Genomic DNA, 16,299 nt, shown 5'->3' with positions numbered 1-16,299 from the left:
TCTAAGGAGCTAAAGCACCATTCAAATACTTAATGATACTGGGGTAGAAGCCAAATGAATGCAATGAAATTAAATGCCATATGGCTGAAATTATTTTATTCAACATTGTTTCAATCAGTCTTTAAGATCCTTGCTTCAAGAAGGAAGTGGTGGAGGGGAAGAACAGGGAGCAAAGGGCTGGTTTTGTTTTGCACTTCAGCTCCTTCTTAATTTCCTCCTGAAAATTGTTCTTTGGTAATGGGTTTGCCCCTGACAGAGGCGAGATGAAGGTTCCAAAATGTCCACCCAGTGATCAGCTGAGATACTCAGCTCTCAGACAGCTAATGCTGTGACAGAACAAAGGCCCGCAAGGATCGTGCGAACACAAAGCACCGCTGCGATGCATGAGTTTTCAAAATCAGTCCCCTAGATCGGGCAAGTCTTCCTCTCAGCTCACACCTGATCTTTGATGCTGAGGTAGAAGAACACTAAGTTTAAGCACAGTAGCAGTCCTAACTTTTGCAGAGGGAAATCCTGGATTAATTTTCATGGCATTCCTCTATAGTTAGCTTCATCTGGAAGAGCTAATGCAGCAGGAAATGAATGACTGTGCTAATGCACAAAAATGGGTCTGTTGGGTTGCATACACCATTGCTACACTCAGTTTCACTAAATACATATCCTTCATTAACAGTTCAGAAATTCTTTGCATTGCAAGAGGTTACTGAACAGACTTGTGGGAATCTCATTGACATCTGCCCTATTTTATCCAAGAGACCCTGATATCTACTTGTAGTCACTTCTGTTCCTGGTAAGTACTGAAGTGTGGGGTGCTGAAAGAAAACATTCTGTCACCCCTTCTGTTCCACATTCATATGGAGCTATAAAAAGGGTTAGTGAGAAGTCAAGGAAGGTTTCCCCACCCTCAGTTTATTCATGAATCAAGATGCATGACTTTACTGTTAGGGATTTAATTCCATTCTTTATCAGATCTTCAAGCACCTACAGACATTAAGGCAGAAGAACCATTTAGACACAGTTCTGCACAGTGTGCTCTCAGATGACCTTCCCTGAGCAGGAAGGTTAGACCAGGCAACACAACGTGGTCCTTTTCAACCTTAGCAATTCTGTGATTCTAAATTACCTGTTATTTATTCTTTGCCATTTCACAAAAGATATTATAAAAAGCAGATATCTGATGGAGTATTTATATTAATTCTAAATCTAATATTTGCTCTTTATAGTTACTATCCTTTGTATTGAATTCTACTCCAAGGACCTTTGGTGAGATGAGAAGTTGATTTAGAACATGGAGTGCAGATGGATCAACAGCAGGATAGCTGTGTGTATCTGGCTGGAAAATTACAGATTTTCATTTTCTTAGGTAGAGAGCAGTTCCCAGATATTTGGAGAGGACAGGAACTTTCCTGACTTACATTAGAAGGAGTGTCAAACTTTCATTAATGTTGTTTGCCAGTTTCACAGTTTGAGCTTGAGAGAGTAATCTACTCAAGAAAATATCTGCAAAGTTAAGAAACCAAATCAGTGTTGAGTTTACTACAAGGATTGTTTATTCAGTCAGTTTAAACATTGCAGTTGATCTACAAACATGCATTTATTACCAGGCAGGATCTTATTTTGCATGTGGCAGTATATTCTTTTAAGGCACATCATCAAGACTCTGCACAGCATTCCTGCTCTGCAACAAGTCACTATACTTCATATACCAACTCATACATGCAGTGATGGAGGGTAAAAAAAAGTATGAAGCATTAGTTCTGAAAGTACAGTGAAACTGACTATTTTATTTCTCTCCCTATTTAAAAGAAATTCTTTCAGATGTTTACTGTTAGCAGGAAAACTATGGCAATGAGAATGCAATGAAAACTTGATAAACCCCAAATGTTTAGATTGTGACAACAATACTTGCATAAAGAAACAGTTGTCCTGAAACTTCCTTGCCAGAACAAGTCTCTCCTGCTGAGCCTATTAGCAGGTAGAAAGCTTATATGCAAATATATTGTTTGTATGAAAAAAATTTTGATGGAGCACAGGTAGATAGATGATGCTTATAATGAAAATGGTTGCCCCATGTTTCAGCTTTGTTAACATGCAACAAGAAGTCCCCAAAATGGCAGGGGATCTTTACTAAAATCCAACACAGTAAAGCATATGCTGAGCATGTGCTTTAGTATATGCTTTGAGAAAGCCCCATAGAACTATTTCTATGCTTTATGTTAAATACAAACATAAATATTCTTTTCCCCAGTTCACACTGCCTCAACCCTATAAGCAGCTGAATACTCAGAAGCTAGAACTCTAGTTCTAATTAAAGTGTTTTCAGATAGATAATCAAAGAGAAAAACATAGACAATTGACATCACAGTTTCTGTAATTTTAAGTTTTTCTTAAAAGAAGAGATCCTCACTCTAAGTGAAACACCATTGTATGTATTACTCATGTACATTATCTGAAATGTACTGATTAGTCATTAAACAACTGGGATGGTGAATAATTTGTACTTGGTCATAAACTTCTATTGGAACACAATAGATAAGTCACACTGTACTCAGCAGCAGTAAGTGCGTGACCAGAGAGATCTCTACACACAAAAGCTCTGTTTCCTGGATCATCTGCAGTACTACGAAAACTATCTTACAATGATATCTAACTTACAGCAGATCAGATATTTGAGCCTATTTCCTCAGCAAATACAATACTAACATTGTTATTCAGTGTACTGCTAAGACTTGTCAGAAAATCACAGTGGTTCTAGCTCCCATGTACAAATGTTCAGAGTACCAGATATGGGGAAAACAACCACAGGAATCTATGGCTGTTCATTCTCTATAAGCACATCAAGAGATTGGATGGAAGAGGAGGAAATAAAAGCACTATTAACCATTTTGTGTATCTTAAATGTGAGTTGAACATTGTAAGGTAATTTCTATTAATGAGACTCATTAAGGTCTGAAGCACTTGCCATGAGTCCTATGGTCAGACTCGACTGAACCTGACAAGCATATGTGAAAAACGTGACTGTCTGAATGTAGGGGGATAAATCTGATGATACAGAAACTTCTTTCCATACACTTTTCCTCATGTTATTTCTCTGAGAATGCTATAAATTCAAGATTAAGAGAAACTAGTATCATCCTTTCCCATGTTTCTTCATGAAACAAAGAAAATTTACTAATTGTCTGATAGGAAAAGCAAAGACTACATGTTTCTAAATTGTCAGTTTCTAACAGCAGTCTTTGTTCTTGCACATAGCATCAGCAGAAAAAGTTCAAACACTTGCATTTAAATTGTTACCAACATAAGTCTCTCTCTCTCTAGAGAAAACATATGAAGCTTAAAATTTGGTCTGTTTGTAGCATGATTTGTATTAGATGCTTATTTTGACTTGGTATGTAGTGAAAAACAAACAAAATTTCAGCATTTGGTTCTAAATAGATACTTTCTGTCATGTCAAAATACTTCCCAGATACTTCAGTAGCAGAACATTTTCCTAAAATGATACTGCAAGTATAAGAGGATACCAAGAAAGTTATTCAAGCCCACAACATTTTACTGGTTATTTTTACAGCTGCAAAAGGAACGAGGACGACAAACTGCTGCTCTTACATTCTGCATCTCCTCCTCTACCACTAGAGAAAATTTTATTAATAATTCCAGTCATGCTTGTGGTGTTTGTGATTTTTTTTACTACTTCAATATAAATAACAAAGGAGAAAAGTTCCATTAACTGAACAAAGGTTAAAAGAAAAGTTCCATCAACTTGTTAACTCCACATTTCTTACCCTTTTATCCAGGCACCTACTACTGCTTTTAATACCACCAAATTTTAAATTTCTACCCTTTAGTGGTGGTTATTTTTGTTCCTTGCTTTTGTCTTCCACCTTTGCTGTTGTTTTACAGGAACTGTATTTGTTCAAATAGACTCATTCCATAAGCTGGAAATTATTTAAGATTACTGTATGGAAGCATGTCACTGAATTAATATGCAATAGATTGGTGTGCACAGACATAATTACAAAAAACTCCACTGTAAGACAGAACCCCTTGAAGGTATTCTGCATGTTCTTAGTACTTCTGAAAGTTTTCATTTAGCATGATGAAGTATTTGTCTTCTAGGAATTACAATTTTAAAATTATTGTACTTAGAATTCACCTGTCAAATCTTTTAGACATTCTTTAAAATTTTATTTTAAAGTTTCATTTCCAATAAGATCCAAATATTCACAGAATATCCATCTATTTTTCCATCTTTCTCAAGATTATTAAAACTATGTTCCTGTTAAAAATTCATCATTGAAGGGTTAAATCTGGATTCTTTAGATTACAGTAACTAGCAAAGTTATCAGGAACATAAGACAGTTTTAGTTTCATTTCCAGAACTTTGCAAGTTACTTGTTGCTTGAATGCTTCAAGTATTGTCTTATTTTCTGTTTCTATACATAATGACAAACAATGCATTCTTGTTCTTTTCTATTAGGTACGTAATATGTATCAATTTCAGACTAAACATACATAAATCTCCAGCTAAATTATAACTCCTTCAAATAGGGCTTCCCCCACCATGAGTCAATACCACTCCCTATAGAATCAATGGGAATACTGTTAATTCATGGAAGAAAAGTCCATTTTTGTTTGCCTCTGTTGGTTTTGTCTTAAATATAAAAATATGCTTCCTGAACTACTGGGTAATGCTACATTTAGCTAAGAGATTGGACCAATAGGTGAGGTGATATGACTCCTTACTATATTAAGTTTGCTGAAGGAGCTTTAATATTTTTGTAACACCTGCATAAAACCAGAAAGAATAACTATAACTTAAAAGACTAATCAGGAAGATACCAAGTGAAAGATTTTAATCCTTATTATTTTCTAAGAAATTATTTTGAAGGGATTGTTCAGGGAAACTTTCAGTACCCCTATTGACTACTTAAAACCTGTGACCAATCTTGGCTAAGTTTTACAGAGATGCAGACATTGAAGGCTTTCAAGTTCCATAAGGAATTCTCATAGAGAATACAGACCTTACCATAGCCAAGTGGGCAATATAGACTAGCATTATTAGATAAATGTGAATTCATACAGGAAGGAAGACTTAGGAGCTGTATATGGATAAATGCATGGACCTTATAAACCCAGCCATAAAACTCTCTGTCACACCGCATCCAGTTTAATTTGCCTTGTTAGGCAGGAGGAAGACAACAAAAACAACCAAAATATTTCTGCTGTCTAAAAAGGTGAAGAGTTGAACCCAAGATTTTTCCATTACATTCATTCCGAGCTCTGCATGGATTGATGACTAATACAGTTGGAACTCCCTGAACTGCCTTGGTGTGATTCAGTTCCAAAGGGTGTTTCAGCATTTGCAAGTAGAAGTAACTTTCTCCAGCAAAGGGCGTCAAAGCCTGACATCCACACAGGATTTGACTTCAAATCAGTTCTATTCTGGCCTTGCAGACCAGAATACTACTGACACACCTACTTCAGTGACCTCATGGCACAGGGAGCATGTGAGGCTCATTCCTTCAGCCACATCTACCAATTCAGGTTTGTTGGTACATCTGCCGATCTACTCTGTGAACCCAAAATGACAAGAACCAAAGAGCAATAAAATGGGGAAAAATCATAAGATTTTAATTTAGATTAAAGAGTTGTGAAGCAAAACCTAGAGTACATTTATTCACTGTTGGTCTGAACTGACATATGCTTTCTTCAGTTCTGCTGCACAAGAAATACTTCTGGCCTTTCAGTCTTCATGCTGACTTATAATGCCTCAATACCTAAACGACTCATCAGTGACAGCAAGTCAAATGCTATAAACTTCTACCTCTGCTATAAAGCTTGCCTTATACCATGCATTGCATCTTGTTAACTCCTAGCCCAGTTTTCCATTTCCAAAGAATCATAGCACTGCTTTGCATAGCTGCAGTCCCATTACAGACTTAACTGTTTACAGGAAAGAAGATGTTTAACAGCAGGAATACTATGTGCTCTCAAATCAAAGGAAAACTCCGTATGTGCAACACATGAAAACCAAAATAATCAGCCTTGCAAGCTTGAGTTTGAATGTTTTGCTGATACTGTATTTTGCCTTTTCCCATAGGGCACAATCATCTGTTTTCATTTCATAGAGCTTCACTCCTTCAGATAATAGACATCAAAATAATGCCATTACCACTGTTTACAAGAGTATGTGCACTGTACTGTCAGCTCATTTTAGACCTCATGAAATCCAATATGCCTCAATGCTATACAGAACAACAACAAAAAAGTTACAATTCTTCCTAATATAAATAGCCAAAGAAAGAACTACCAACCATTATGGTTGGGAGCATAGTCAGCTCATGTAAATGAGTATTAAGACTAACTACCTGTACCTGATAACTGAATTTCAGAAGATCTAGACATGTAGTAATTTTCAAATGGTAAGCTTATCCTTCTCTCTTCCTCTCAATACCTTATGCTTCACCAGCACATTTAAGATTTCTGCTAATGAGCACACCCTTTACTGATTCTAGAGCAAGTTAGAAACGGTCTAAAGGTAAAACTCACAATGATTAAGCAGAATGGTATTGGAACAACTGTGAGATGGTACACAAAAAAGGCTCAGTCTTCACAGAAATGTTGTAAGAAAACATCAGAGGTTTGTGCCAGGCTTGCAGCAAACATGGGGCAAGGTTAGGGATCATCTGAGAGGTGACTGGGTGCCTGTACAGCACTGCCTTGCGTGGCTGTGCAGTGCACTGGAATCTGCCTTCCAGCCACCCACAGAGCTTTTCGTGCTCTTCCACAATAATGTACAGGACCCACTACCACAGGAATGGAAGAGGGAGGGGCACAAATCAGTGTGAGATTTCACTCTTAGTTCAATAATACCAAAGCAAACTGTGCCAGCAAATGGAAGAAGTGCCCTAAATCATCTACTACTGACTACATTCCTTACCCAAACCTACTCCCACAGCCCATGAGGAGATCCAGTTTGTGTTCCTCCAGTTTTCTGTTCTGTGAGGCCACAGCTCTGCAGAAACAAGTGATTACAAAACTATTGCAATAACTAAATCCATATAGAGGGAACAAGCTGAAGCAGTAGAGGTAGCATTAGCTGGCATTTCCTACGGCAGCCTTCACAACATGAAGGTAATTCCTTTGCCCGTCACCTTCCAGATTTCCCTTCCTTCTGAAAGGAAGGGCAAGTACTTAAGTCTCATTATCTGGCACCACAGGGACACCGAAATCACTTTTCTAGAGCCATTAGATAAACATCTGCCTTCTAAGCTCTCAGCCCCAGATCCCTTCCTAGCCAGTCTTATCTCTCTTAATTCCCAGGTTTTTTGCCACCACTCTCTAAAACAAACTCCTCCTTCTCCTGCCAAAGGCAATTTGTCACAGTCTACTGCTCTTATTCCCCCAGTCTTCAAGCCAGGCAGCCTTTTCCTCCACAAAGATTGGTCTATAGTGGGTCTGGAAGAATAGCAACCCCCAGCACCTCATTTTCAGATTGCTCTAGCATTGATTGCAGTACCACATTCATGCAGACTACATGAATAGTCCCACTCATTCCCTATACTAGCCCTGGCACTTAGAAGCATTCAAGTACTCAATTCTAATTTTCCATTCATGTGCAATGGGAATAGGTTTTCACATTTTGCTTTCGCCAAATCTCTACTGAGCACCTGCAAACAGATTTTTTGGTAAATTTTTCTAATGAGAAAATTAATTTTTCTAATGAGAGGGAAAAGTCACATTCCTATCAAAGATGTGTTAAAGTTTTTCACTGTATTCCAGACAGTGAGTCCTAATTTAGCTAAACTATAGGTGACCAGAATTTTTAATGTAAACAAAATTTTTATATTGTAGAACCATGACCTCCAGGTTTTGACAAGAAACTTGAAACAGAATCTTAAACGAGGAAATTATGGTAACAGTTAAACAGATAATGGATCTGCTGCAGCTAGTCAACAGAGGCTAATAGTGCAGCTCTAAAGAAAATGATTGAATATTTTAGTTTTAAGACAAGGTTTGTTTCAGTGATCTATGATAGTACATAAAGCCTGTTCTGCTTTCTAACCATCCAGAGACATTTTGCCAAGGGTACGTTCCCAGGAGCACCGATGCCAGCAGGACTGAGTGGGTTTAGCACTCGTTCCAAATGCAGTGTGTTACACTGAGGTTATCAGATTAGTGCAAATGTACCTGCAGCAGCCCCAGTTCTGACGCCACCACAAGTGCTATTTAGGGCTCATTGTTCTGCTTGGTAAGTGTCACTCAACTAACTCATGGAGTGCCTCCACATGGGATAGTATCTGTTTCAGGAAAACACATAGATCAGTTACATGCCTTGCTGTAATACCAGCTGTTCAACCTCATCAACTGCAGTATGAGTAACAAAAAAGGGGATAGATGATGTAATGCAGCATGACAGAATATCTTCCTTCACTTACTACCCCTCAGATTACTTAATATAATTATTAAAATTATGTCCTCAGCTTAATCTGTTGTACCCAGTATCTTAATGTCAGTTTTACAGCACTAGGCCTTTTCATGTATTTATTTATTTTAAATTGGCAACAGTAAGTGCCATTCCCTTAGCAGATGTTCTCAGTTCCCACACTCTTAATTATAGTTTTATAACTACAGCCACCTCCCTTACAGTGCACTGCAGCAGTGTGTCATTTCGAAAGCCACTGTTACTTGCTCATTAAATTCCTTTGCTTTGTAGAGCACAACTGATTTCAGCTGTATGCCAACCCACATGCATGTAACAAAGACACAGGCTTCAACTCCAGCACATGGATTTCACATGAATGTGTACAAGTTAACATGGAGGCATGCTGACTTTGTTTAGGAGTGTTCAGAAGAAGAAAATATCATTAAGGTAAATGCATTTTATGATTTTAATTAATACATGACACTGATTGTTAAGTGGCATAACAAGTTACAGTAATTTTTCCTCTGAAGAGCTATTTAAAATAACTTAAAAAATGGGAATTTAATTGTAAACAAATCTTACTATCAACAAACTAGGCAGAAAAACAGTTACCTTTCTATAGCTTTCACTCACCACTGTATGAAAAACTAAAACTTTAAACAGCATTCTGACCTCATACTGAACAGCGAATGCTCCAATACTGTCATGGCAGCCTGTCACCTTCTCCTTTCAGCTTGGCCATATGAAAACCCACAAGATTTTTGTCAGGAAGAAGTGTCAGGGTCCTCTGTCAGTTCTTGGTTTTCTCAGCAGCTTTCTGGGATGTTTCTCAGCACTTAAAAGTGACTTACAAACTACCAGGCAGCAGCCCAGCAATCCTCACAAAGGAGTACAGCATCTTTAAAGTTACCATTTCCAGGTTTTTCTGAAGACAGAAGAGTTTGCAGAGGCACTTGGTAAATTTTAATTATCTTACAAATTGTGGTCCTACATAGGAGATTGGTAAAATTTTTAAATCTTTAAAAAGTCATGGGGCTATAGGTCTGAAAATATACTAACTGTGGAATTCATCAGTACCCGCTTCGTAAAGAATTTTTATACTTAATAGTCTGGGTAATAGCAATATTATTTAGAACTTGTTATTTCACAATCATTCAGATCCAAAAATATGTAATTGCTTACATGAAGAGAGAGAGCATATGGCAGATAAGTAGACAAGTGTCTCCTTTTTTAAAGGATTCAACATTTAACATTTAAAGGACCAGCATTAAATCAGATTTAAGAATTTTAGAGTTACTCAAATTATTGATATTTTACCTGAATTTCATGAATGAAAAGGAAAAAGGTTTAAACTCACACTACATTTTTAAACATGCATCTTCTTCATCCAATAAAGAAGTTATGCTAACTAGTCTTGAAATTTCCTGAAGTCATGAAATGGCTATCTGTGAAAAGCTGTCAAATTAATAAAGTTAATGAACTGAAAACACAATTGCTTTTTCATTCCTTACAGCAGTTACTGGTGCTGCTTACAAAACACACTGTACAAGAAATCAGAAACCTAAAAGAAGGAATACTTTTTAAAATGTAAAAAGCTTGTTTAATACCTCCACAAAGCCATCGCCTTAAGTTGGTCCCTGGAGATGTAAATACATCCCCTGAAGACCAGTAACATTTGAAGCAGTAAGATGTTCTTTCTCCCATCTAAATGAAATGGTATCAGAGTACTTCTGATGAAAAATGAGCTAATTCTGAAAGTCTATGCATAAACAAAGGAATGCATATAGGAACCAATTTGCCTTTGAAAGGAAATTTTAGAGCAAGACAGATTAGTGCTATGATTCTATTTCAAATAATTAAAACTCATATACTTCCTGAGAAACTAACAGTTTTAGAGAATAAATGACCTGTATTATTGCTGATGTATTATTGCTAGTTTTTTCTTTCTGTTCTACAGTCTTGCTGAAATTCTCTACTTCCCTTCTTTCATAATGTATTTCTTTTCATACACAGTGTTCACCTGTGTTTCTAACTCCACAGTCTCACATTCCTGACATCTTTCCCTTATTTCTGAAAGTGATCTGAGATAATTTTTCGCCTTTCAATTTTTTTTTGATGATGATGATGATGATGATGATGATAATGGTGATGATGCCATTATCAATGGCATAGGTCCAGAAGTTCCTAAACTAAGTCCTTTTGTTTCAAAGGCTGTGAACATCTCTGCTTTCTGGTATTTTGGCTATAGTTTCATCCCATTCTGTCTTACCTCTTGGAAGTCTCCCTCTCACTTAAAATCCCATTCTTAAGCATCACATCTGCTGATGACAAATGTGCACTTCTTTGTGGGATAGTTGTAATGAACACTATGTATATCTCCCTTGTGAAATTGGTAAGGTCAAAATTACCATCCAAACACAACATTTTGTAGGAAAACACTTTCTCAAAGAAAAATGTGCATAGAAAAGAGTAGCAATTATGGAAAATGTGCATAAGTTGCAAAATTGTTAAGAGGTCCTGTTTTGACTTTATTTATTTGTTATCTTGTTTTCAAATTACATGTTTGATTTTTTTGGCTTGTCTAAGCTTTTATTTAGATATAAATTAGTTCACTGTAAATTGGCTCTGAAGAGCAACACAAACTAAATGTTTCAAAAAAATTATCTTAATCTGGTCTTTCCACTCACAGAAATTTGACATTGATGTTCAGGTTTTCATTTGCCAAAAATGTCTGGAATACTTTCTGTAATTTCAAAACAATTTCTGTAAAGCAAAGCAACAGTTTTCCATGAACCTCCACTCAGGTCTTTAGTTCTGCCCTATGATTCACCTCAATTTAACTACTGACACAACAACAGTGTCTTGCCTTCAAGCATATTTTAATGTAGTATTAGTTACCTTAAAGAAACCACAAGGCAAACACCAGATTTAAATGAAGATAAGTTTTGTATTTTTCTCCTACTACCTTCTGCTATATAGCTATAATATATAACTTTTGCTTTTATTTAGAATAATTTATACCTCCTTGAAACCAGCTGCCTCAGGTTATCATGTTCATAGTTCCTCTTTAAAAACCTTCTATACTGCTCCTACCTGATACATTGTTTAGAAGATTTTTTGATGTAGCACAGTCATCTAATAAAACTCATTATTTGCTTAGGTAAGAGATGCCCGCTTAGCTGTACTTTCCAACTAATTTCTAAGTGTCTGTCATGCTGTTTTTCAATATAATTATTTTATTATTTCTTACTAAAGAACACATGTTCTCACTACTTTACAAAATTGGCGGTTTCAACACAAACACTACCATGAAAGACTGTACAACAGATAAATCACTCTTGCTAGGAATTTTTATATCACTTGGTAAGACAATGCTAATACCAAAAAACATTGAGCATTTTGAAAATTAACACTGTCACTCAGTGGTTCTGTGATTCTGTCTTCCCAAGTCACTGTTAATGTGAAGAGACCCTGCTCTCCTGTAGATGGCTGAACACCTGCCTGCCCATGGGAAGCAGTGAACGAATTCCTTGCTTTGCTTGAGTGTGCAGCTTTTGCCTTCTCTATTAGATTGCCTCTATATCAACCCACAAGTTTTTTATCTTTTACCATTCCAATTCTCTCCCCAGTCCTGCTTGGTGGGAGAGTGAGGGAGCAGTTGCGTGGGGCTTGGCTGCTGCCTGGGGGTAAACCACGACACACATTCTCAGTTTTCTTTGACAACAGCCATCATATTTGATCCATTAGTAAAAGCAATAAACACTGTTGCATAAAATTCTTAATGAGGGGTGAAGCCTTTGTATTTTAAAATATTTATCCTATCTTATCAAAGCCAGTAGAATATGTACCAAATAAAGAGAAACAAACACTTTGCAATTTTTCAGTAAGCAATCATGGTGGTAAAGAAGTATACTGTACAATCAGTGTCTAGCAATAGAGGTTCTTGAATATGACTTTTATTTGAGAACTGCAGGGTAGCTTGCTGGGAGAAAATGCCAAAAACTGTATTATTAGACATGGTAACAGATGTGATTACAGGCCTTGTGGATGTCTAAAGAAACATACAAGCTGCATCTGTGCTCTAGTGCAGACCGTGCTGCATTGTCTTCAGCTGACTGAAATTCCATAAACAAAACTCAGAGTAGAAGATAAGGCCCTGTGAATGTATCAGCAGCAAACTAGTAACTAAGGCCATGCCATCCAAAAACCACTGAATTTTTATGAAATGCAGAAACTTAAAACAGCAAATGCTTCTGAACATTAAGTGAAGCAGAACTGTAAGTTTCAAAAATTATTAACTGTTCCCTTGTGTCCTTGGAACTCTTACTTTACATTGAATGTCCCATTGTCTCTTACGGCCTCTGTGCTAGCTGGCAAATACAATCCATCCTTCCACTCCACCCTGCATTTTTATAAACTGGATCATTTGCTTCAGTTTAGTAGATTTTAGAAATAGTGATACCAGATGAAGCTATGGCCTGAGCTAAAGAGCAAGAAAGACACAAATTCATACCTCATCCTCTACCACAATTCAGTGATGGTAGACGGCTGCTCTTATGCACCCCATTTCTAGTGGATGTCAGGCACAAATCTTCCAAACACCTGACCTTGTACAAAAGCTGCCCGTGTGTGTATAAAGCCTCTTTATTTCCATAAGCATCCAGAACTAAATTCTGCATGTTATAGCCCTCCAAGAAGAAACCTTGCACTTAGTATAAGAATGCATTCCTCTACATTTCTGCTAAGAGCAAGGAAACTGTGCTTAAACTTGATGACCTCTGAAGTTTTGCACAAGTAGGGTATCAGCTTCATTTAAATTATACCAAATCACTACATAAATTAACTGAAAAAGTGAGTCATCAGAGTTAATAAATACCAATTTGCATAGTATTAGCAATAAAAGAGAGTCCTACTCCAAACTAAAATGTTCATTTTCTGGAACACACCATATTTTTTTTCTGTTTGCTCTCTGGTCAGCACTCTTCTCTCTTCCAGTCTTAGAAATAGTAAAGAATGCAAATACTTCCTGCTATTTCCTCAGCTGTTATAAACCAGTGAAGTTCAACTGAGGCCAATGGTGCCCTTTTACTCTAGTTTAGGACCCAACCCCTTATTATCTCACATTTACGAAAACCTGTTTCACACAAGGAAGTTCTATGTAAATAGACATTACAGACTATGGGATTTCTTCCACCACTTACAACATAAATCCAATACAGACTTTTTTTGTTTGTTAGAGACTACCTAAATACAAACTACTACTACACATTAATAAGTCACTCTCAAGTAACCACCACAATGCTACACTTAATGTCCAATAAATCACAATTTGTAGTGGCCTGTCAACATTAATGGACAGCAATATGTATTGTTTTATTACCATACAGCAAATAGAAGGGGACAGAACAACTACTACAATACAGAAGTTTTACATTTTTCCTCTAGAAAGCAGATACAGCAGAATCAGAACTGTATATCTGATATTCAGAATGCTGCCATATGAGGACTTGCTTGCAGAAGCACCACAAAGCAGATCTGTTCAGTGGCTCTGATGAAATTTTTGGGCTTTTTCATTTCAGATAATTCACAATTTTTGTTTTGTGATAGATGCACTTACAAGTGACCAGAATTTGTCTTAAATTCTCGTACACAATTTGTGCTCAGTGTTTTAATACAAATTCTATAGTAACTTCTATGCAAGAGTCTCCGAAGTATCAGATTATTATAAAATTCAAATGACCTTTGTCAAAAATGGTGTAACTATCAAAAGGCAATTCTGTCACCTTTTATCCCCTATGCATCACTTCAGTTTTTAGTATATTTTATAAGAGCAAAATTCATTGTACATATTAATGATTATCAAATCAATGAAAATTTCTTATGCTGGTTTTACATTTTTCCATTACAGAAGGCCTATTTCCATACCTCCAAGGACATCTAATACCTTTCTGACTTCACAGCATTAAGACAGCCTGATTCAGGGGCAAAACATTTCTGTGCTATCTCAAAGGAACAAAACCTGACACTCCTTTTTCCCCATGAAATATATAATTACACCATTAAAGATTTCTATTCTAAAAGAGCACACATAGTGAACACTGTTGTAGAAATAGGTACTTGAAGCAAATGAGCAAGATTCCTGCATTGCTGTACTCCAGCAACATCTGTGCTTTGAAAACCTAACCACAGCAGCTCATGTTAAGAATTTCATCTTCATGTTTAACCATTTTCAGCATATTTGAAGCAGGTCTTGAGGACTTCACCAGTACAAACACTTTATCGAAGTAACCAAGATCAATGTTGTAACCTGTTACATAAATATCACCACATACACAAGTAATTTTTTTAAACTTTTTTTTTTTTTTTTTCCCAAGCCTTGTTTCCAAGACATGGGAGGATGAGGAAGCCTCTTCTCCACTGATCTTGGTTTTTCATCTGAGAATTTTTGTACTGTATATGAGCTGATGTGTTATTCAAGAAACTTGATGTCAAAAAGCCATACACTATCTACCAAGCTAGATAAGAGATTCACAGAAAAGCAGCCCCGCCTTTACTAAAATGATACTTTTGAAATTTGTTTGATGAGAAATTATTCAGAACAGGACTTTAGTTTGTAATTCATGGCCAAATTGTGTCCAGAAGGTTACCAAACCATTAGCTTCTTTCTCCAAGAATGCCAGGCTAAGTGAATATAAACCTTAATTATAGTGAACTGCTGCTCTCCAACATGTCTCAGCTAATTATGTTTAGCAACTATTTCATTTCACAGAGTTTTGCACATATGGCTTACACATGAAGACAAAGGGCATTAACACCAGTAAGTAGTGTTGTTTTCAGCCGCTACTGTTCGGCTGCTGTAGAACATTTTATACAACCCTGTCCCACACAGACTTCCTTGAAGACTTCCTGAAGACAGCAGGAAACAAATGTGGGTGTAGCTGGACAGGCTGTAATTGTTTTGAGCTTCCACTGGATGTAGAGTTAGCAAGTCACTCAGAGGTCAGAGCTGTCACAGTGTCCCACCAGCTGAGCAGTGCTACTCCATTGCCTGTTTGTCTCATCTTTGGAGATCTTGTAGCTGCTTCCAGGCAGGCAGACATGGGAAGAGCTTAATAACAGAGAAAGCAAGCAGTGGTTTTGTAAGAGTAATTTTCTCTGCACTGCTTTTGACAAGTCTTTTTAAAAGGCATTTGAGAGGAGCCTGGAGATTTCTTCCCAGGAGCAAAAGGTGGCCATTTTGAGATGTGAACTAACTCACAGCAGTAGCCACAATGGACACTGCGGAGCACATGCTAATGAACTTTTTGCTATATTAACTTAGACTGTTACGGTTTCCTTTAAACAAATTATCTGTAAATGATCTCAGAGTAAATTAACCATATGGTTTTAGGTACTTGACTGCACCTCAGGGTACCTGGACTAATTTCTCAATGTGAGAACAAAGAAACAATATGAACTCTGGCAGTATCATTCTGTTAAATAAATGAAACAAAATATTCTGTGAAGGAGCAAGAAAAAATGCCTGCCAGGAATTTTTGTATTGAACTTTCTGGAATTTCATGTACATTTGGCACAAAGAGACAGGTTACCAGATTTATAAGTTTGGCTCCTTATTAAAAAAGTAAACATTCATTGAAACAGCACAACTGTTCTTTTATGGGTCATTAGCACCAAGCAAATTCAAGTTCATGGAGATCACCAGCCTTGGAAAGCTTCTGTTACGATGGAGGGACCCCTCAAATGCTGGAGGAACAGGCTGATAGGACACATGAAATTCACCAGTCCTGCACCGGGATAACTGCAGGCAGCACTTACAGTCCAAGGAGCAGCTCCCCAAAAGAGGACCCGTGAACGTCCCCAGAGGAACAGAAGTG

The 16,299-nt window shown here is 37.0% G+C and overlaps 1 protein-coding gene across 27 annotated transcripts in view; it reads right to left on the bottom strand.

Annotated features, from left to right (window-relative positions):
- SORBS2 (sorbin and SH3 domain containing 2) overlaps window positions 1-16,299 on the bottom strand; it is a 183,735-nt gene that overhangs the window by 78,818 nt on the left and 88,618 nt on the right. For 4 of the 27 annotated variants that reach the window (XM_086889041.1, XM_023925078.2, XM_086889023.1 and 1 more), the window contains exon 1: window positions 1,416-1,434. The exons of 20 other annotated variants lie outside the window; for them this stretch is intronic. In XM_086889041.1, coding sequence (XP_086745167.1) covers window positions 1,416-1,417 — 2 coding nt within the window. In that variant the 5' untranslated portion in view covers window positions 1,418-1,434. Of the gene's footprint in view, window positions 1-1,415; window positions 1,476-16,299 lie in introns of those variants that run through there. 3 more of the 27 variants (XM_023925076.2, XM_023925077.2, XM_086889015.1) reach the window with 2 other exon arrangements.

The sequence above is a fragment of the Cyanistes caeruleus genome, chromosome 5 (genome assembly GCF_971803275.1).
Source record: "Cyanistes caeruleus chromosome 5, bCyaCae1.hap1.1, whole genome shotgun sequence".
In the NCBI taxonomy this organism is placed as follows: domain Eukaryota; kingdom Metazoa; phylum Chordata; class Aves; order Passeriformes; family Paridae; genus Cyanistes; species Cyanistes caeruleus.
This window is presented reverse-complemented; position numbering and strand designations above follow the sequence as displayed.